General features: G+C 43.0%; 1 protein-coding gene across 3 annotated transcripts in view; it reads right to left on the minus strand.

Moving 5' to 3' along the window:
* Positions 1-24,259, minus strand: part of LOC308334446 (serine/threonine-protein phosphatase 2A 56 kDa regulatory subunit gamma isoform-like) — a 45,755-nt gene that overhangs the window by 11,793 nt on the left and 9,703 nt on the right. For 2 of the 3 annotated variants that reach the window (XM_080791196.1, XM_080791195.1), the window contains exons 4-8: positions 5,705-5,904; positions 2,223-2,333; positions 1,935-2,027; positions 1,140-1,270; positions 969-1,028 (exon numbers count right to left, since the gene is read on the minus strand). In XM_080791196.1, the coding sequence (XP_080647322.1) occupies positions 969-1,028; positions 1,140-1,270; positions 1,935-2,027; positions 2,223-2,333; positions 5,705-5,904 (595 nt within the window). Of the gene's footprint in view, positions 1-968; positions 1,029-1,139; positions 1,271-1,934; positions 2,028-2,222; positions 2,334-5,704; positions 5,905-17,666; positions 17,885-24,259 lie in introns of those variants that run through there. The other variant, XM_080791197.1, reaches the window with a different exon arrangement.

Consider the following 24,259-nt stretch of genomic DNA (forward strand, 5'->3'; position numbering starts at 1 on the left):
AGCAACAGTTGCAACAGTTAACACTGTTTCACTGCGAGTCACGCAGTGAAATTCATGAGGGGAAGGGGGGGAGGGGGGCAATAGGGGTACGTACCATAAACGGTCAAGAGGGGGAGACATGGTATAGCGAAATACTATGCAGCATAGGAATAATACTGGTAAGGACCAGTATTTTAAAATCAGGTAAAATCAAAATGTGTTAATATTTTTTTTCCATTCCGATTCGTTAATGTATGTTAAAAGAAAGATTGAAAAAGTAATTGATAGAATAATTGCCAAGATAATCGACAGTTGCAGCCCTCTTATTTACTGAGATAGTCAGGAGCTCTAGTATTACCATGGGGCGGCAGTGGCCGGATGGGAACCGCAAAGTTCATAGTTCAAACCTGTGATCCCCCAGAGTTAGTGTCCTTGAGAAAAACTCTGAACCCCCAATTGCTCCCGATGTGCAGGTTGGTGCCTTGCATGGTTTCCTCTGCCATTGGTGTGTGAATGGGTGAATGTAATGCACAATCTATGTAAAGCGCCATGGATAAAGGCGCTATTTAAATTTACCATTTACCATGATGGCAAAAAGGATCATTTTAGCCAGATTAAAAAAGTATTGATTTTCAAATAACTAGTTGATTATCAGAGGTAACATCAGCGCTGAGATTCACTGATTCTGAAGTTGTGAACCGATCAATTGTGCAAAGGATATACAACACTACAGTAACAGCCCTCAAACTAAAGTTCTTCTGTTACAGTAACAGTAACAGCCCTCAAACTAAAGTTCTTCTGTTACAGTAACAGTAACAGCCCTCAAACTAAAGTTCTTCTGTTACAGTAACAGTAACAGCCCTCAAACTAAAGTTATTCTGTTACAGTAACAGTAACAGCCCTCAAACTAAAGTTCTTCTGTTACAGCCCTCAAACTAAAGTTCTTCTGAATGGGAATTAAGAGTTGGTTAATGAGGATATTAGCTTACCTTCCTAATATTTCCAGTAATTCTGCTATTCCATTATGATGCTCCGTCTCATAAATGAACCTGAAGAGAAGCACACAATGTTACAATCCGTCCATCCAATCAGAACATCCAGTAGTCTTTGATGAAGTGACTGAGAGTCGCATGCCCTTACAGACACCTGCATAGTCTCACCTATAAAATATGTTATTAATGTGTTTCCTGATGTAGGCTCTCAGACCCAGGAATTTGCCGTAGATTCGGTGAAGAGTGGTTTTCAGGAAGTCTCTCTCCCTGGGGTCTTCACTGTCAAACAAATCTAACAGCTGACAGGATGGAAACAGAGAAAAACCTAACATATTAACTTGAAGGAGTAGTTCACACCAAAGATTTCTTATTTTCTATCAATTGCACACCCCACGAAGCCTTGAATTCGTGGTTCAAGTTAATATGGAGATGTGTTTGGTTTTGTCAGATTCCTATGATAAATAAATTATCCCTAATGTGGGCATGCTCATTATAGGAGAAAGCTCACGATGCATTTTGAAGGTGTAGATCTCCTAATTTAGCTTCTCTGTCGGGCAGAACCCATATCTCCATATTCTCTGTCACACATACTGTAAGTATCTTCGCATCACATTTTGAGCTTGTAGATCTGCTACATTTACTATTTTTGAATTTCATTCCTGAACAGTAACAGTTTTGGATATAATGGGGTTTACACCCAACAGAGACCCAAATATAAAATAGGCCATTAATTTATGAACAAATAAATACAGATATAAGGTTTCTGCCCGACAGCAATGTGTTCCTGTATGCCAACCACACATTTTGTTCTGCGTGCGTCATCATGCATAGCTTTTATTCCCCCTCCTCATTTCATGCAGGCTTTTGGTATCATGTGTGAAAGATTAAACTAATAAATCTATAAAAATAAGAAAAAAAGAAAGAAACTACACCGTATATTACATTTTTATATGAAGCTCTCACCTGCATTACATATTTCTGGTCAATATATTTCTTGGCTACATTTGGTTGAAAATCTGGCGACTCCAAGAACCGGAGGAAGAACTCATAGACAAGCTGCAATAAAGAAAGAAAGATGGTCATATCACAGTAAAGATTTAAACATTTAGACAGTGTTGCATACAAATTAGGCTTAATTGTCCAGAGAATAATATAAGGTTAGTTAATGTATGTGTGTTTTGGAAGAAAATAGAGGCCACCTGATTCACCTGCTAGCTAATTTGTGCATGCGTGTGCCGTGTGCATGCGTACCTGTAGGTGGGGCCATGCAGCCTCTAACGTTGGCTCGTCCTCCTCTGGGTCGAACTCCGCTCCAGTGGGATTGGACGACGGTGGCAACGTCCTGAACATGTTCACAGCAAACTGGACACGGACAGACAGACAGACAGACAGGTCACAACCACAGTCTGAGTCTACTGATGGGCACAGAGAATTTGGCCAAAATGTGAGCTTGTGGAGTAATTATTTGCACAAAACGACACCATCGTACGACAAAGTATGAAATAGGTGTTAAAATAAAGGACATGAAAACTACTGTAGGCAGATTTGGAGTTTATTTAGCATTTAGTCTATGCTAGTAAGCAAAACAGCTGCAGCTAATCAAATTAATAATGGGCACAGCACGTCGTTAGATTTAGGCCAGTGTGAGACCAGTGTGCAAGGAAGCACACAGGTATATGGTACTGACTCAGACAAACACACCCACTATTCATTAAGAAACAGGATTGCTGGATTCACATGAAGAAAGGAGAAGACCATCATGGCCTGAAATTCAATTGTCTTTCTTCAGCAAACAGGTTAACCACATAAGCCCTGCTTTGTGTCTACAATGGTATTTTTCTTTCTCTTTCTGCACCCTCCCCTATAAAACACCCAAACGTTGCCAGCTACATGGCACATTGTATACGTTAAAAGTTGAAATATCACAGTGGCCTATGTGATATTTACAGAACAGAGTAGGACAAACAAACAAATCGTCAATGGAGCGCTGAAAAAAGTTAAAGCTTTTGTGTGTGTGTGTGTCAGGCTTCTGTATAATATTTTTCTGGCTTCCATAGACAATTTCTTGTAGCCTGATACTTAGTGATAGTGATGCAAACACATGCAGGTGAATGTTGGTTGCTCTTCCCAGTATGAGACTAAAAGACTAAGAAGAGGATGACAGGAGACCCGCCGCGCCACCACGTCGGATCTCCGATTACAGCTCCGACAGCAGGATCGTGCTAGCATACACACAGTCATTATGTCCAAAGAGGAGTTGGTCGTGTCAGTCGGACACACTTTGATGATGAAAGCCAACAGCTGACTTCAAAGTGTCCCCATTGTTTAAGCAGTCAGCCCTCCGAGTATATTTTCATGCTGATTTGGCATCCCTCTTGCATTTTCCCCCGCGCTGATCAAATGAGAGGCGGGACGAGGGTGAACAGGGGTGAATCTGCAGTTTACCGTGAGGTATTGAGGCAGGGCTTTGATAAACATCAAACATCAAAAGGGGGTTTAATTTAGCTCCGAGAAAGCTGACCTGGAAAGCCAGAGGAGCACCCAGCCAACCAGCCTCACTGGAAACTGTTCAAACTAATGGAGACACAGCAGGCATCCTCGCTGTGTGGATGTTGTATCACGTCCAGCTCTACAGCTGGTACTAAGGAACCTCTAGTACTGCTGGTTATATACTGTATCTCTCCTAATACTGTTGGGGTTTCTATCCTACTAGGACCCCTAGTAGTCCTACCAGGAGCTCAAATATTGCTGGTTTATTACTCTAGTACTGCTGCGTTATCCCACCAGGACCTCTAGTACTGCTGCCGTTATCCTACCAGGACCTCTAGTACTGCTGGGACTCTAATCCACTTTCTAATCCACTGTAACCCTAATTTACCAGAAAGCTTATTGCTTTCACCTAGCTGAATTAAAATTAAATTAACAATGGATGCCATCTCCACATTGCTAACCATCATTTCTCAAAATTGTCTTGTCCCGTCTATAATCCCCATGCAGTCATCCTCTAAAATTCTAAATAGAGCCTACGGTACATTTTGACGTGTAAAATCACCCAGCCCTAAACCTATTTTTTTACAGGTTTGTTTGTCGTAAATACAGTAAACATCTTTAAAATAGCACCACATCTTCAGCAAACAAACAAGCTTAACACCTCCAGTAAGACTCAGACTGTAGTAGTAATCAATGTACAGTAGGTTTGTGTTAACCAGATGCCTTCTGACTCAAACTGGGTTAATTGACAGCGACATGTGAGTTTCCTGTGACTCCGTCGTCAGGGGGAAAGCTAAGTAGTATGAAAATAAACCACCGACCACAGGAACGCATCTCCTCTTATACACGGCAGTGATCAAAGACGCATTTATTTACAGTACATGACAGCGGTGTCAAAAAGGACCCTTATAGATTCAGTTCTATACTCAACCTGGCAAAACTTAATTATGTTATAAATTATTCAACATTTACTAGCTCAGGGAAACACCTTTTCATTATCACACTTCTTAGGGGGTGACACCTGTAAAAAGGTGAGAGGACTTACAAATCAAAACAGTAAACGCACATTTTCACAACTTGGCACCATCATCACCCTCCCTGTGTTCAACGCACATACAGTATATGTGAAGTAATAATTACAGTAGAACACAGTAAAATCCTCACTGTCCATTTACCCTTTGATAACCCAAATGTTACCAAATGGACCTGTAAGACACACTTGCTGGGTTATTGCGCAATCGATAACATTGTAGTGCATCAAACATTAGTTTAACCTATGTTAATAATATTTAACATTTAGTATAATACAGAGGTTGGAGGTGCTCACTACTCTTCTATTGAGTAATTGTGACCCGACCGCAAGTCACAGTTTACTATGAAAATCTCCCGTCAGTCAGTCAGTCCCGCCTTGTGACACGCTCCATATATGGCCAATACAGAATTCATTCCATATGTTGATCTGACCTCTGACCCTCCGATCTCCATATATGGAGCTGACCTGTTCTGACATTCCATATGTTGATCTGACCTCATCAAACCCTGGATAGCCATACATGGAGAAGACTGTCATCACCTAGATCTGCATATATGGAGCCGGCCAGCAACTCTACATCTGTTGTCACTGACACCAGGTTAATAGTTTAACTCCTGCTTCTTAACTGTGCCGTATTAAGAAGCTCCGTTTCATCTCTTCTCGCCCCAGGGCGTCTTACTCATGTATATCCTCTGGGTGGGGTTCAAATCCACTGCTGCAATTTGGTGGAGCGTCTAATTTGCTACGTTCAGGGGAGGAAACCCAGGTGGGGCGGCGCCCACCAGCAGGGGGAGTTGAACCGGGAGCATTTTTAGGACGGAGGTGCTATTTTCTTCTGTTGGGGGCTCCTCACTAGCAGGTGTCCTCCCCACACATTTATTAATTGGCTAAATTGGGCAATTTTTCCTTTTAATGGAAATTAATTTGGTATGACAAGTATCGCATGAATCTCAAAGCATAATATGTACTTCCCGTCTCAGCTCAGCGGTAGACATTTCGGCAGAACCAGGTTCAGGTCCCGGGTTGGAGATAAATTGTACATATTGCAGCTTTGAATTAACAAGTGAGGATTTTACAGTGTATCCCATTGCATCACCCCATCCTCCCAAAACCCCCTCCCAGGGGACGTACCCATCCCAAACCACAGCCCCCCTGCAGTACTGACCATATGTACCACCCATCCCAGACCCCTGCTGCCTGCACTACTGACCATGTGCACCACCTCTGGGTAGATGGGCTCTGTGATGACGTTGCGGTTGTGGGTGATGTACTCCACCATCTCGCTGAGCGCCGCCCGCTTCACCTCCTTCCATTTCAGGTCGCTCAGCGGGTCCGAGACGAAGTCGAACAGGACGCAACACTGACGCAGCTTCTGGATGAAGAGCTTCTCCTGCTCCGCCGGTGGAACGTCTACAACCAGAGGAGAGGAGAGGACACGGGTCAGTGTTTGCATGGCGGGAGGAGGCGGGGGGAGATTGTTTGAGGTTCTTTTCAAGCAGACCAAAGAAATCCCATCCAACACCAGAGGTGTGAACCTGCACTGGCCTCATCATGATTTGATTACAATGCAGTAAGCCTGTCACACGATTTATTACATAAGTGCCTGATCATTCATTTCGCGTAATCGTTTCCATTCCATCTGTACTATAAAAACAGCCAGATGAAATGAACAGTAATGTCGTAATTCCAATTTTCCATCATTATTTCAACGCTTGTTTAAACACTTCCAACATCGCGTCCCTATTTTGAGCACTAAGGGCAACATTTTTATTTTCTTTTAAATTCCTAAAATGGCAAAAATGCATCGTCAACTAAATGTTGTCATGATTGTGACAGCCCTAACGATTCAATTCTACTTGTTCCATCTGTTAATACAATAAATATGATGAATTGAATTCCTTTTTGATTCAGAAACTGCTTTTACACGACGTATATACAATAAATTACTCTCCTTCAAACATACATTTTTGTGTCTACTGAAAATGTTCAATCGTCAAAATCAAATCCTTCTGCAGTGCATTATAATTTTAAGTGTGCTGGCCTTGTAATAAAAAATAAGTTTTCCCATAACAGCTCTAAGACAGATTCTTCACAAACATGTCTGACTATAAGCTCTATACAATACAACCAGCGGAGTCCGCTCGTTCTGAAGCTGCACGCACACGCCCAACATGTGCACGTCTGCACGAGCATGCCTGCGAGAGTCGCCAACGCAAGTTGACGGCGTCACACTCGCAAAACACATAGAACAAAAGCTCTCTACCTCGCTGCTTTGCATAGCATTACTACTAGAGCTTCAGCCAGATGAACTACATCGTCACACCAATCCGTACAAAGTTACTTATTTAAACGGGTATCAGCCTTGATGTTCATCATGTCACCTAGACCACCTGTAGAGGACTGTCTGGGACCCTAAATATTATGTAATCTCTTACAACCAATGTTAACCAATATAACCATGAAGCCTGATTATACTTATGGCATGCCACGTTGTTAGATTTAGAAGTGTGAGACCAGTGTGAGACCAGTGTGAGACCAGTGTGAGACCAGTGTGAGACCAGTGTGAGACCACCACGGGTAGACGGTACTGACAAACCTAGTACATCTAACACACACCCACTATTCATTAAGAAACAGGATTGCTGGATTCATGTGAAGAAAGGAGGCCATCATGGCCTGAAATTCAATATAGAGACCTCTCTCACCGAAATAGCATGTACAAGCTCTCAATGGGCTTCCCTAAATATGAAAAGGAGATAGATAGATAGATAGATAGATAGATAGATAGATAGATAGATAACAGCCACAGCAGGTCGCATTATCGATGCGTTGTGAACTTGCAGATTTGCCATTTTCAGTTGTGGGCATGTAGATTGGTGACTGTGTTGTGTTTGTAGTTGTACAGTGTTAAATTAACACTGAGGATTTTACTATGTACGTAGTAAAACTCAGAATGTGCCCAGATGTCTGCCATCAACCACCCAGCATGGGTGTGCATAGCTTGTAATGACTTATTTCTGATCTCAGCCAACCCTCAGTCATCTCTCCGGTTGCATTAGCCTAGCATGTTATGTAGCCTAGTTATGTTAGTGCATGGGTAATCATGGCTCCTGGTAGGGGAACAGAGTGCCATTCCGACACACTGCCATGATCGACTACGTGGCTTACGCATGCGGTTATGGAACAGACTAGTTAGTATTGAGCGTGTTGGAATGGCAGTGCGTTGGGATAGCAGGCTTAGGAATGCCGGTGTGGAACCATAAATCGATAGATGTCCACTCTTCTAACACTAGAGATCATGCGAAAAGTGTTTGGAATACATCACTGTGACTGTGAGCACTACTCATCATCACCTCATGTCAGCTTGAACAGGCTGCAACATGTAACAGGCTGCCACTTCATTCTTCACATGGCTGCCGGACAACACAGTCCAATTGAGCACAAACGCCCAGCTAAAATTAATTCAAGAGCTCAAAAACAAACAGAAAATCAGGGTTACAGCGGCTATAAGATTGATGATGGGAATTTGACAAGCAACCCCAGCCACTTATGCTACAGTATATGCAGCAGGAATACCCCGTTTGCAGCGTGTTGGCCACTGTTCTGACAATTCTCTGTTGCAGTTCATCTGAGTGTCAATGCATGTATACCTATCAAAGCCTCCATGAACCACCCAGAGTCACTCAGTCAACACTGTGTCTCTGCTGTACAAACACTGATGATGTGTGATGATTTCATGAATATGGATATAGAGTTGGAGAGTGGAGCCACACCTGTTGGTCTGCGATCACTAACGTCTTAAGCGTGATCACGAGTCCCTGGAGGAGATGAAACTCAATCACGACTGTCAGTGAGTGAGCCAGTCAGGAATGATGGATGCATGCATTAACAATTTAACACGGAGCCCGCCAGAAGCATAGAAAGCGTAGATTAACCTTTGCCTGGCCAACAGCGTAGCCTACGTTTTATAGGCTTTGTATTCTTTAATCCATGTTTTGATCGGATCACATCGATAGCTGTCTCTCGTTAGCATCCTAGTGTAAAGTGTGACGGTGGCCGTGGCCATTTTGAAGATGCGCGCACATCCACTTGTACTCTATGTGCTGCTTTCAATGACCTGCATCTCCAAATCCAAATATATGATACTCGCGGTCGGAGAACAACAACCGGTTAAGACACCACACACAGCATTGTAACATCCGGTTACGGATATTTGGCTCTACAAAATAAGGGTTGAATGCATGCATGCATGAATGCCTGCATGCATGCATGCATAACACTGTCTGTGAGCCAGCCAAGCCTGGCGGTGTGCATGCGTGAGCAGCATGCGGCGGACAAATCGATGTTCATCATCTGCCGAGCATGACCTGGACCAACTACATGTCAAATGACGGCACCATCTGCGAGCGGCAATTGGAAAGCAATTGGAAAGCTGGCTGCAGAGCGAAAGCAATTATCCTCCCCAAAAAATGGAGTGAATACCATGAAAGTAAAGTACAGCAGTTAGCTTAGACTGAAAAGAATACATTTAACCACTGACCCCCTGGTGACGTGTCCCCATTTTGGGCAAGCATCATGACACAAGCTTGTAGCGCTACAAGCTTGTAGCGCGGCACGAGTGCCCTGCTATGAGCTTGTAGATCTGCTATTTTTCAATAGCTAAAGTATAACATAATGCTTAAAACACCAAAAGAGGTTCCCGTCCTGAATGACTTGAAGTACCAATAGTTTAACAACCGAGTCTGACGCAAGACAGTCAAGACTATGGTGAAAGATAACTACATACACGTCTTGATTAGTGGTGCATTCAATTAATCGATATGGCAATATATCGATAGAACATCCGGACGATAGGTGAATCGATCGAGCGGCTGCTGTATCGATACGGCAGTAGACGGCATGAATTATCTGGGTGATCAGCGTTGACAAACGTAGCTCTGTTTAACGTCATCAAAGACGCCCTTGCAAGTTGCAATGCACTCCCTTCCCAGACCCCTTGTTAGGATGTTTTAGACATCTTATTTTAATTTAAAGTTTCTGTGGGCCTGAAAGTGTTTTATTGTATTTGTGCAACAGAGACATTTTGAATAAACATATAATCGATATATATTGATAGACATATTGATATATATATCTTATCATGGCCTCTGTATACATATCTAATTATCTATACATATCTATCATGAGATTGCAAGCAATATCAACCACTAGTCTTGATGTTGGCCTGTCTCTAGACTGTAACAGATGCTACAGTAAATTCCTCATACAAGGCAATAATGTGTTTCTGATTTTGAAACGTGAACCTGTAAGAACAGCTGGCTACATAAAACAGCTGCATTATTACAAACAGATAACTTGGCGAGAACAAACTGTATAGCACAAATCTGGGTGTGATCATGGATAGATTTAAATTGGACACACAGATCAACTCAGTGATCTAATCCAGCTTTTTCCAGCTGAGGATCTTATCTAAGGTCAAGTCCTTTTAATAATTCTGCTGATTTTGAACGGGTAATACATGTTTTCATGTCGATCCGGCTTGGCTACTGTAATGTTGGTGTTAGCCAGCCTCCCTCTCATTCTTGCAGTTAGTCCAGACTCGAGAATGTAACAGCACATCTTTTAACCGAAACACAGCAATAGCAAGAACATTTCACACGCATATACTGCATGTCTCCCCTCACCGTCTCCCAGTACATTTTGGGATAGATTTTGGGCACGTCACTATAGGCACAGATTTTCCAAAAATAGCCAATCTACGTGCTCAAGCTGAAGCACGCAAGAGATCGTGTAGCGGACTCCAAACTCTGGAAAGAGTTGCTCCTGTGTGTTGACTTGCCTGGCCCTGTTAAAAGACATCTGTATTGCTTGGCTTTCAACTCAGTATGAGTTAGCTTTGTTTAGTTTTCTTATCATCTTAATGCTTTGATAATTTTATTGTAAGTTTGTCTTTTAAACTGTTCTTTGTGTCGACTAGTACTTTGGTCAGAGTTTTTTTTTTTTTGTGTTTTATAAATACAATTTGGATGGATTTAACCTTTCCTGCAAAGTACTGCTATTCATCTCTGCAGGGTGTATGACCTATGCAGGGTTTATGTGTGTTCATGCCGTAAGAATAGATTTGTTTATCGCTTTGAATAGTTAATTAGTTACGTTGTTTTCTTTCTCTCAGCGCAGCTGTGGTTTTTGAGTCAAACCTATTCTCACTCTAAACAATAGGCATGTTTAAGTTACCGTAGTGACGGGACTTTGGACCAGTGTGACTGCGGCTAATCGGAGATGCCTGCAGGCGTCTGGTGTTGCATTGGATACACGACGGGGTCAGCTCCAATCATCACCCTGCTGATGCTACCAACTGATCTACGGTGGCCATGGGTTGAGTCAGCCGCCTCAACAGACAAAGATGTGATAGCTTTTTGAACCATGACAAACATGACTAATGACACGTGTGTGTACAGCGCCAAAACATGTTGGATTTACTGGACAATCCATTTAAACAAGCTCATGAAGCTTGTCTAGCTTGGCCGTTTTGCCATTTACTTACATCTTGATTCTTTGCTTCTGGAGTTCCCTGGACAAGTATTTTGAGATCTGGGTCACAGGCCAAATACATATAATTGTGGGGGTCCTTGACATAAAATGTTTTGAGAACCACCAATTCTAAAAAAGAAACTTGACTTTTTCAGAAATGTCTTTTTTAGAATCGCCCTCTCAGGTTTTAATGGGTTAAATCACTTCCTAAAAGTCCAAATAGCAACAACTCTGTGATGGTGAACAAGAGCTGGACATCTTGGTGTGAAATGAAAGACAAAAGAATGAACACATCACGGTGGGACGCAGTTCAGATAAGCAACGATGGCTTATCACTGCAACAACAGCAAACACAGAGATGTTCCCACTTCCCACACAACAAACCTCAAACTGACAGACAGCAGAACACTACACAGGCCATAACTAGGCCCGTCACAATTATCATCTAATTGCAATTTATTGAAAATAAAATATTATTTCAAAAGATTTTAAAAAGTTTAAACTAAAGAAAATCACAACTTTATCAATTAAAAACAATTCCAACGTATTTCAAAAGCATATCATGAATACAAATTTAAATTTAAATAATTTCCATGATTAAAATGTGAAATAAATGTAAGATGTAATGAAAATAGCAGATCTTCAAGCTCTCACAAGCTTGTAGATCTGCCATTTTAACTAGTTTGGGTCCCAGGCAAACTCTTTTGGGTCTCGAGCTAATAAAGTTTGGGAAACACTGCCCTAAGCAAATCTCACCCCGTTGACATCGTCCTCCGTGTAAGGAAGCTGCTGCCCGTTCACTGACTCTTGCCAATGACATGAGACCAACACACAGCCTAGGAGCAGTGGTTCTCAACCAGTGGTCCTTGAGGCTGTTACAGGTGGTCCGCAGCCAAATGATGGAGAGCTAGTAACCAAGTGTACCCTCATAGATCTACCGTAATCTATAACGCTCAATAGTTAAAGTATTGTTAATCATCTGCATTACTTAATTTACAAGAAGTCTCCACAATTAGAGAATGTAGAAGAAATGTCATGTTGGTCAACAAAATGGTCGCACAATTGTGGACAAAATCTCATCTAACGACGGACAAATATTCTACGTTTTGGGTCTGCAAGTCTAAATCTCATCAGATGGTGTTCCGTGGCTCAAATGCCGAATAAATAACGGACCTGGATATGATAAAAGGTTGAAAACCACAGCCTCAGAGATGAGTGGCGCCGCCTCTCCCCGAGGCTGTCCTCAGGTCTGCTCCGGTTACACAACAGCAGCACTTGGGTTTCTGAACGGGCCTAAAATATTAAGGGACATGCCGGGTACTCGACACAGTCTGCGTGGCTTGGAATCTGGATCATGACCTTTCCTATGCTACAGGCTGCAGTGGGGAGATACAAGCTTAACCCGTGTATACGAAAATAAACCACTAACTGATTGACTGAACTTTTTCATCATATACATACATTAAAATATAATAATACAATTGTTCATCATACAATAAGGCATGGGAGGATAATTATTATTATCGTTTATAGTGATAAAAAAACTGCTCCCCAGTGCTCCTCGCAAAAACGCAGGTCTCATTGAAAATGAACTATAGGCGCGTTATATTGCTTCACATTTGAAAGGCCCTTTATTCACTTTTATTGAGCTGCAAATTCAGTACCACTTAAAACCTCTATACTTGATCAAAACGGACCTGTAACGAGCACATTTGGTATGCTCTTATATTTAACTTTTCACAAATCGATCGCCAAAAATAGCAGATCTACAAACTCACAACATGTTGGCACGTTCCGCAGAGAATTGGGATGCTGGGGGTTCAAGTGCTTAACAAAAGTGCCATTTATTTTGCCAGAGTAATCATGACATGTAATTTTCAAATCATCCCATCCCTATATCGACGACACGTCCGCTCATGAGGGACACGTACTGTAGTGTGAACAAAAGCTCACCACAATCCAGGTCTAGTCGCCCGCGGGCACGTGCACAATTGAACACATGTGTGCCAATTTCACAGGACCACGCTAGCTTGCGGCAATGCCTTCAACTTCTCTGGTGTCCGAAATAATCGCCCACCTCTCATGAATTACCAAGGTTGAACAACGCCTGCTTGGTCCAGAGCGATATTATTGTTGGGATATATGCACAAAATAAATCTATTTTTCTATAAGTATTAACTTCTCCCAACTTCAAAACAAGCCATAACAGTTGGGTTTCAATTTAGTCATTAATTGCTTGGCTTCTAAAATTATTTTGTTGGTACAAAATCGTAGCTGATTGAACTTGGAAAACATTTCCAGAAAGATAGATTGATACATTTTAAGTTCACCTTGTCCATACACGTAATAATAATAATGAAATGAATTTATACAGAACACTTATTACATAAACATTTAAAAACATAAAATGTGTGAATAAGGGGCAGTGTGAAATACAAACACTAAGAGAATCAACAATAATGAATGAATAATGAGACTGGCGTCTCCATCGTTCACTGCATTCAACAAGTCAGACGCGCTACATATGTTAATTTGTATACACGTTACAGTTAACCACAGATGAGAGCAAACACATTTACGAAAATCTTGCAGACATGCCCTCAAACATAAATGTACAGCAGGGGTAGACAACCTTAGGCACAGGTGGCAACACAGGTGGCCCAGGGGAGGATAATCACTTAAAGTGTGCCAGTGAGAGGGGAGGGGATTTTTTTTTTTCTTCTTTTAAAATATCAATTAAATTAAGTACCCTCACATTCTGTATGCAAATGACTCCTGCCTATCCTGCACACACAGATAGGTGGGGTTATATTGATCATTACAATGTCCTGATGTGAAAGAAGTTCAGAACATATGATTTTCTCCTATAGACAGCTTTTGTCCTCACACGTCTCACTATTTGCTATTGACAATGAAAAGGGAATTCAGGTCAAATGTCTGCTAAATATTGTCCCCACGGCCCACACGTTCCAATATTTGCCATTGACAATGAAAGGAGATAGCAGGGGGTGAACCCGTAAGAAATCACCAAGTTTTGGCTTTTGGTGACTTATTTTTATTTTGGCGTGGTGTTAGGTATGGGTATAAGGTTTTCAAAAAGCTGTGCAAACGCATTGGGCACGCCCCTAGTAACTACTTATACAAAAACCTTATACCCATACCATACCTAAGTGCGCCCCCTGCTAAGAAATTACCGGTAGGTCAAAATTCTGCCAAATATGACGTAAATATCAAAACATTAAACGCAATTGACATTTTAGGGAAAATGTATGTGTAATTTACGTCTTTCTTTCGGAGTAGCCCCGGGGCTATGTTTGCCCTATTTGTCATTTATGTATGTTGATGCTGTTGGTAGTCAAGGATGCCAGTTTCCACCTGATGTGGGAGTCCAGACTGCTCCTGAACGTACTGCACTGTACAGCACAGTTTGTTGCTGAAGGATGTTTTTGTCTCTTACGATTCATTTGAAAGGATAATTGCATGGTTGTGATGTAATTTGCACCTGGTACCATGACAATACACACTCCATACTTGGGCGTAGCTGCATTGGAATTCCTTACTTTTCCGTTCCTTTGATGGCCATATATGAAGATCCCTGATGTCATCCGTATATCAGGCATGCAAACAGGCCCAGGGTGAGAAAGGTGACAGTGTGCGGGGCCCGACGCTGTGACGAGCGTTTTTATCAGTACCAAACCCACTTTGGGGGGGATCGTGGGGGACAGTAGGGTTATACTACGCTAAGAGTCATCAGTACAAACCTATCACTCTCAGTATGTAGAAATTAATTCCCTGACAAGATCATAGAATAAAATGACAGATGATTTACTAAATCAGTAAAAAGTCTAGTCAGTATTGAGCAAGATGTTAACATTAATTTCCTGATACAAAAACAAAAAACAATTAATTTACTCCAACAGTTTTGAGGAGCGCTAGCCCCTAATATATTTAGCTAGTGTAGATTTTTTTCCTAAATGCCATCGACAATGAATGGAGAATTAATGTCATACATCGGCTATTTTTGTCTTACACAATTAAATTACCATGAATGGGATGAATGGAATGACAATGAATGGATGCGCGCGCGCACACACACACACGCACACACACACACACACACACACACACACACACAGTAACGTGAGATGCTAAATAGCACACAACTCTGTTGACTAATATCCTTCCTATGCGTGAGGGGCCGTGGTTTGTCATTTACTCAACTGTTAATAATTATTTTTGATTTTGTGAGGAACAGCAGCTGGAGCTGCAGGATTCTTTTCCAAAATAATTATTAAAAATAAATGAAAACAGACAATGAAAAACCACGGCCCCCTCACATATCAGTCAGGACAGTTTAATGTTTTGATGTTTAATTTACGTAATATTTGGCGGAATTTTGACATACTTTCTTTCATTGTCAATGGCAAATATTGAGACGTGTGGGGACAAGATTTAGCAGACATTTGACCTGAATTCCCTTTTCATTGTCAATGGCAAATATTGAGACGTGTAGATCTACTAGTCTGACAACTGGGGAGGAAAGTGGACCTTGATATGAGTCAACTCTATCCTCCTCACCTGGTGAAGGCAGGCCTGTCTAGTGCCCATACTGTTCTCGCCATGGGGCATTTGAGTGTACCTAGTTATGACTGTGGCACACAGCACAGCATCTAGCTACATACAAATGGTCTGCTTTGTGTTGGTTGTGGTCACTAACAGGCCAAAACAAAGACCTTCACGCCTATTAGAGGATTTCAAGGCCAGGCCAGGCTACATCATTACCAGTACATTGACACAGGGCCCTGCAGGCAAAGCAATATGCTGAATCAAAATGATGACATTGACAATATCCAAACAGCATGAAAGCACAAAAGTGTGCGTGCGTGTGTGCGTTACAGGGTCATTCAACGTAATGTAGCCGAATACAGCATGACATCATCATCAACAGCTATTCTTACATTCTCCTATTATAAAGACAAAAGTGTTGCCTAAATACACAGATAGTGCATGAATGTTTGTTTTCTTTCACCACCAACGCTGCCGGCATACTGATATACTTGATCTGCTTAGAGAAAATAGCAAATAAGTTATTGAAAGACCAGAAAAAGCACAAATAAATACATGAAGCAAACATATGTTGCGGCCCCAGACAGATTTTTTAAAAACTTTTTAGGACAAAAATGGCTCATTTGAAAATAAAGGTTTGCCTACCCCTGCCCTAGGCAAACAGGAATGCTATTGGCTTACACATGGTTGCTTCATAATCCATTTTCTAGCCAAGATGGCTCATTGACACAGAGCAATCAATGGTGAGCCAAAACATAAAACCGGGGTGTCATTTAACCAGTTAAAAACGCTGAGACAAAATAGCAGATCTACTAGCTCACAACACGTTGCTGTGGACGCCCTGCATAGCGGATTTCCGCCATACGACAAAGTATATAGGCTTAAGTGGTTAAGGGTTCCAAGACAAGTATGGAATGGAACACTGGGGTCAACTGAAGGACTTAGGATTTAAGTGGTTAACGAGGGTTTTCCTCAGATCTGAAATGTACAGTAGGCTTCAACCCCATCCACCCTGCATTCACTAGGCTTCAACCCCATCCACCCTGCATTCACTAGGCTTCAACCCCATCCACCCTGCATTCACTAGGCTTCAACCCCATCCACCCTGGATTCACTAGGCCTCAACCCCATCCACTAGACTTCAACCCCATCCACCCTGCATTCACTAGACTTCAACCCCATCCACCCTGCATTCACTAGGCTTCATCCCCATCCACCCTGCATTCAGCACACACAATGAACCCTTTTTACAGACCACTGCAGCTAATAAAATTGATAAACGAGTCAGCCTGATTAAGGTAAGCCAAAGAGCAAGCACTGACCAGTCAATAGTATGGTTGTCAATGGTTGCGAACTGGAACACCTCGGCTGAACCAAACATACCCTCTATAAATCTTTATCATATTAGCTGTGTTTATTGTTATGACACGTCTGTTCAAAGGGGGCTATATATGCTACAAATTTCCATTGAAGTTCAGGTGTCGTAACTGTGTGTGTCTGTGCGTGTGTATGTGTCTCTGTGTCTGTGCGTGTGTATGTGTCTCTGTGTCTCTGTGTCTCTGTGTGTGTGTGTGTGTGTGTGACAGAAGGAGCAAACGGTTCCCACAGCTCTGTCGCACAACACCACACGTGCATACACAACAGATTAGACATTTCACACAAACACACACACTCTGACCTCACTTCCTTTGACATCAGGTGGGGGGATGGGAGAGGCAAGAGGCAGTAAAACAACCCGCGTCCCCACACCCCCGGGCTGAATCTGAGCTATGCAATGCCCTAGGAAAAGCCTTCCTCGTTGACATATAAACACTGTGCTTCCTCCTGAGACAGACACACAGGCCGGGCAGAGAGACAAAGAGCAGAGGCGCGCTAGCACGCTACCTCACGCAGGGAAAAGTCACTACGTCCAACAACAATCTGCTTTTACCGGCCACAGTTGGTGAACGTTAAACATTAACATTCGTACAGACATCAAATAAACACGCGCGTGCGTGCGCGCGCACACACACACACACACCACACACACACACAAGCAGGCAGCAAAACAAGCAGCACTCTGGTGGTTCTCTCACCTCTAAAATGCATGAGGGCCACGGGCGGAAAAGGCCCGTTGGAGCTGGGAGCGTCCAGAACCATGCCGCCGGCAGCTCCAGTACCTGCCAACATCCGTGAGCAGAGGCAGGGTGGGAGCAGAGCGCGGGGGCAAGCCCAGGCTAACGCAGCAACCAAGCCTCCATTTTAGCACAAACACTCGGAGCAGAAAATGAAGCTTCCCCCAGTGCTGGAGGGAACCAGCTAGTTAGTGATGTCACCCCTCGCAGGGGCCGCCCGGTTGGCCGGCCACGGTCACATGGGCTGGCTGTCAGAATGCATAAACATGAGGGAAGGGATTGGCTGGGCGGGCAGAAGAGGGGGGGGGGGGGGGGGGGGGGGGTGCTCCTGCTGTGATTGGAGGTCTAGATCAAGCAACTGCCAACCTGAGGGCCATGGGAATATTGCCAAATAATTCTATTTTAATGATAATACAATTAACATTGATATAAAAAATATGTAATAAATAAATAAAATGTGTCTTTTTTGAAAAATGAAAAAAGTTCTCATTGAGATACCAATAAATGGAAACTTAAACTACATTATGTTACCTCAGTGCAGGAACACAATTTTAATTTGTATGATTAAAATAATCATTCTCTGAAAATGCACGGAGCCCACACCCATCTGACACAGCCAGGCCTGGACTGGCCACTTGACGTACAGCCCCCCACCCCTTATTTTATTTTTATATTTTATCGCACATGTTTTTTATTATGAAAGTGGTGGTTCTAGGGCTTGTTTGTGTGAGCCTCGACAGAGCAGGCCGTTAAGAGTATCTGCTATCTGCTTGCCAGTTGTGGTGGGCCGGTCTGGGCCAATTGTCAGGGCCGAATTTTTGACCCAGTCCAGCCCTTGACACTACAGCCACTTATGGCCGTTTATACTTCGAACTTCAACGTACAGCGAGTCATACACAAAAATAGCCGATCTACAAGCTCACAACACTTGTATCGGCTATTATACATTGGGCGTCAAGTGGTCAGATGGGCGGGTCGCGAAGGTTTTCAGGATTTTCATGTGGGCCCAAGGTGGGTCCATTTTGGGCAGTTGAGAGTCCACGCTAAGCTTTACCACAGACAGATCGCAACATCAGTTTCGGCCTCCATTACGAAAGCTAAATGTAGTAAAGCTCTGTGGAGCTGGAGAGTTATCCACGTTTCAATATTACTGATGCAATATGGTCCTACTTGACAAAACCTTGTTTAGCCAAGATAGCCTTAAATGTTAAATAAATGTTTACACTGTATAGGATGCATGATTGATCACAACTACACCAGTTACGCTGGGTGACAGGTACACAGTATGCCTCCATACAAGGTTATTCATCACAACAACAAATGTTTTATAATACTTCAATATTACGTGGTGAGCTTCGCCTGTTGTCTACTGTAATATACCGTCTGAATTGATGCTGTACAACAGCGGTTCTCAATCTGTGGGTCGGGACCCCCAGGCAGTCCCCACATGATTTTGGGGGGGGTCCCACCCCAAATGACAGTTGAAGACTACAAGCTCAAAGACTCGCCTGAGCTTGTAGTCAAACGAAATGGAATGCCTCAACTCCTACAATTACTAGTGCTTGTCAGGGTGGAGGGTCCTCGTTCATAAGATAATCATAAGATTATCGTGGTCGCGGCCTGAAAAGGTTGAGAACCACCACTCTACACTACAACATTTAGTCATGATGACTCATGACCCTTAAAAATGGGTCCCGACCGATCCATGATTTGGAAACCGCTTCTCCACAATGTACATGCTAGTGAAGCTTATACGTCCTCGGGGCCTTGTTGATCTTTCTTGTGTGGGTTGTTCAATGTTATCTCTGCACCAGCGGCCTTGAATGAACCTCATGCTTGAGGTTCAGTTGATTATAAGTAGGAAATCGGGGTTCCCCACTTCCTCCCAGTCAGAAAAAGATTGAATCACTCAAGCCTGACACTGTCCGTCACATGACAAAAATAGTCAACCTACAAGCTCGCATCTCGTTGTGAGCTTGTATAGCGGCTATTTTCGCTGCTCATCGCTGACATACTTGTATAAATTAACCACTTGAAACCTAGCATCCCTCCCTAGTCTAGGGAACATTCACTGAAAATAGCTGAGCTTGTAGAGCAGCCATTTTCAGCGAAAAGATTTGGTGTAGAGTTAAATAAAGTGTGGAACAAGTACAGTTTAAGTGGTTTTAATAAAACATTTCTTTAGATGGGAGTTCCTAGCCAGGAGGTTGGGCTCGTTTACTGAGACCCCAGTTCATCACTCTGATTTAATTGATTTGAAAACAAATAGGGAAGCCAGGTTGTACTAGAAAACACTTGCCAAGGGGCAACCATGGTGGTCACACCTTGGTGGTTAGAACACGCCAAGGTCGGCAACGATATGATGTCTCACCTCCAACCAGAACAGTAGGATAGTCACTCCCAACAGAACACACAACAAACACAGCACTACCACTGAAGTAACACATTCAGTTAGGAAGGTATGGCACAAAAATCTGCAGGTATGCAAGCAGATTTATACAACAGGTCGTTTTGAGCAAGTGTGTGGTGAGCAAGTATTTGTGTTTTACGTTCTTTCAGTGAACCCGTGTGCAAATGTGTGAGGGGGGCACTAGGTGCACATATGTTGCATAATGCAATAGTTGTACTTGTTGTGTGTGCATGCGTGAGTATGTTTGCCTGACAGATGGCTCACCAGGAGAGCAGACCTAGCCCAGGTGTGTGTGACTGTGTGTGTGTGTGTGTGTGTGTGTGTGTGTGTGTGTGTGTGTGTGTGTGTGTGTGTGTGTGTGTGTGAGAGAGAGAGAGAGAGAGAGAGTGAGAGAAAGAAACAGAGAGAGAAAGAAACAGAGACAGGAAGTCTGTGTGTGAATGCACAGGAATCAGGATGTTTGCAGGATTTATCTCTATTACAGCAGAGCGGCATCATGTTGAGAAGCACCACGACATAAGTCTCACATTTATATACAATATTGCTCATCAAGTCAAACACATGCATAGTTGCCCTTATTATATTATTATTGTCATGATTTATGACTTTATCTGCTTGACTCAGTGGCGAATGACTCCTCTATGTCAGCATATTGATATGCGTGATGCGATGACCATCAATGACTTTATCAGAGACTGATGTCTGTGCACAATGATACGAGATGCATGTTCTGTTCCTGTTCATTCTGTTCTTGTCCTCGTTTCATATCTTCTCGTCACGTCATGTGTCCAAGACTGTATATGCTCCATGTGTGTATTAAACTTCAGAATGTGTGGTGTGATACTGCCTGGTGTCGTCATGTTCTCTGTGCACACGACTCAACTGAACCATGACTCACCACGTTAGATGGAGACTCACAACACCTATCAGACAGAGCTCGGCGCTATGAAAATACAAAGAGGACTTCCGTTTGCTACCTCCGCAACTGAAGTTTCAATTTCACAATCTGTGAAGTTACATTGACCTACATTAGTGTACGCAAAATGTTAAGACCCTATAAACTTCCAATATAACATTAATTAATATAATATGGTAGTAGGTACTATATAGGCTATAAACATTGTTCTAACCATGGACCATGGTAGTGGACTGGATACAAGCACGTCAATGTGCCGTGCGTATAGCCACACTGATTTCTCTGCCACACCATGATTCGTCGTAACATCCGAGGAGATCCATGCGTACGAACAGTGTGCGTTCACATCCATTTACAAGTGTGGATGAGGCGGCTGAGCGGGCCTTCCTTCCCACAGTGCATATGGCCCCTGGGCTCTCATGTGAGTAAAAGCCGACTGTCCCCCTGGTCATGGGGCACTCCCCCGTCAGAAGAGCTGTTGTTCTGGTGTAGGGCGCGCTCGCACCGAACGCAGCCCACGCACTGTCATTTGCCCTGCGGCATCTCCGTTAGGAACATGCTGCGGCTTTCTATAAAGTCCTCTCTCAAGCCTGAATCATCCCATTAAGACCGCGGCAGCATCCATGTAATTTTAGATGTTACTGTTGGCTATTCAAAAATAGCAGATATACAAGCACAGCGCGCCACGTAGTGCTGCACAGAAAGCTAGTAGATCTGTTATTTTTGTCCCTGGAAGGTTTTTTTTTTTTAAGATGGGGGTCAGCCAAGGGGCCAGTGAGGCACTCTCCAACGTTGAAGCGCTGGGCCCTAGTGGTAAGAGGAAGGACTACAGGCGGACAGTTCAGTCTCTATCCTTTTAATACTCTATGGGGTCAGCGGCCAAATACATATCAATTTTGTGGATCCTTGAAAAAGTTTGAGAACCACCGTATATATAACTGTTTAGATTGGTAGAATTAGCGTCAGGTCTTAATGGGTTATACACAGCCCATTTACAAGATCGAGCTCGTAGATTAGTACTTTTTCTCTGCACAGGCCATGAACCGGGCATCACAGTTGGCAGCTATGGAGAGAGCGGAGACCTTGTGAGGCGTCATGGGTGTCCTGGTGTGTTTTAGTGCGACTTTCAGAGAATTCACGACATCGGACGGCGGCGACCTGCACTATAAATTAACAGTGGAACATTTCATGGGTCTGCTGATCCTTCCATGCTGGTCAGCTATAAAAAGAAGTGCTTAAGGCTTAAGTCTATTTAGAGAGAAGGGCCTATATCGACACAGCATCACCTTTAAAAGATCCAGGGGGACAACTTTTAACAGTAGTAGCTGATGACGTCAGTTTTCATCCGGGTCACACAGCGTCTAGGGGTGCAACGGTTTTCAACCGAAAACCGAACCGTTCGGTTCCACATACACGGTTCAATGCGCTCTAATGAACCGCGCTATTTCGGTTTGCATTAATTAATTTATTACAGCTGCGAAGAATGTATTTCTCGGTCACACACTGGCCTACTTAGAAGTCTAGCACTCTATCGGTCACACACCGTCCTACTAAGAAGTCTAGCACTCTTTCGGTCACAGAAGTGTAGCACTCTGTCGGCCCACCCCCTACACACACACACACACACACAGAGAGAGAGACGGCATGATGAGGAGAATCCAGCACTCGTCTTTAAACGTCGTTCTTGGAATAATTATTGATCGTCATACACAGAGACACACACAGCGGAGTAACCTCGCGCCAACAGGCTTCTAAGCACGGTCGTTGTAAGTTTGTTCAGATCTGATTCTGCATCTGCACTCGCTGTTTGAGTGCTAATTAAGAGGGAGAGTGAGAGCAAAAACAACCCGCAGCAGGACATTCATTCCGTCAGAAAAGTACCAACAAAATACTCCCATGTCCAATCCATGACTGTAGATAGAAGCCCTTCTTCTAATAATATAAGCATAATATCCTTAAATCCTCATGTAGACTTATTGTAAACTTTTGTAGGCTATTTTTCTGAGACACGACGCATTCACTGTGAATGACTCCCCTCCCAGGAGACACTCTCCTCTCCTCTTTCCTGCATGTGCTTAATGCCCCGTGTGAGCGCATAGGTGCATTTATTTCCCCTTAAAAATAATGATGAGGCACATTAAAATAGCAATATAAGGTTTTTTTCCCCCTTTAAAATAATGAAAAGGCAGAAATGCCTAATAAAATAATATATGCTAAAAAAAGAGAAGAAAAGAAAATGCTATAAATAAACTTTTTTGAGTGGTGCAAGCCACTGCCTGGCTGGCTGGCTGGGTATGAGCATGAAAACAGCGTGGTTGTTTTTCACCACCTGTGCACAACCTAACACACACGCACATTATTAACTGTATATATGATGATTTCGTGTGTGCCAGTACAGTGACACTAGTACAGTACAGTACAGTAGAGGGTACAGTAGGGCGCGTTCTTGGGGATCACTTCACAAGGGGGTATTTTTTTTTTACTGTACCGAAACCGAACCGAAACCGTGGCCCCCATACCGAGGTTCGAACCGAACCGTGGTCTAACTGAACCGTTGCACCCCTAAGCGTCAGACATTCACAGAAGGAGGTCCATGTTGTTTTAGCAGGAGCAGATATGGCTTAGCTTTCGCCAGAAACGGTAATGTCGAGCGCGGTGCGATAAAAACAACTATTTACATCAGATGGATTGGACAAAAAACAACAACTTTGGAGTATTTTTCTAGGGAAACAACAAGCAAAGAAACTATGAGTGGATTCCTATTGGGTGGATGCCACTTCATCCCCATGCTGGAAAGGACGCAGGCGCTGCCTAGCAACCTGGAGCAGGCTAGAGGTTTGTTTTCAGCGTTGGCTGGTTGGTTTTGATATAAAGCTTTATCACTGCGATATCCCCGCTTTGGCACACAGCGGCTACAAATCTATCACCGTGATAACTGTTAGCCACTCAATAAATTCTATTTTATACTTTCATTTTACTTTTTTTATTTTTTACACTTTTCCCATCAGCATTTTCACCTAATTGTACGCGTATCCAATCCACCCACCATACATCTAGGCTATGCGACTGAAACTACATCCCGTGGTGGCAAATCAAACAGTAAAAATGTGGGTATACCGACAAATTGACTCCTTCACTCCCTGCATGTGGCAAAGGCCAATGGCCATTTGCAATTACAGATCGATTGGTCAACAAACGAAAGAGAAAATGTACATGGAATATGGACTT

The sequence above is a fragment of the Protomyctophum bolini genome (genome assembly GCF_963924005.1).
Source record: "Protomyctophum bolini genome assembly, chromosome: 19".
Classification (NCBI taxonomy): Eukaryota; Metazoa; Chordata; class Actinopteri; order Myctophiformes; family Myctophidae; genus Protomyctophum; species Protomyctophum bolini.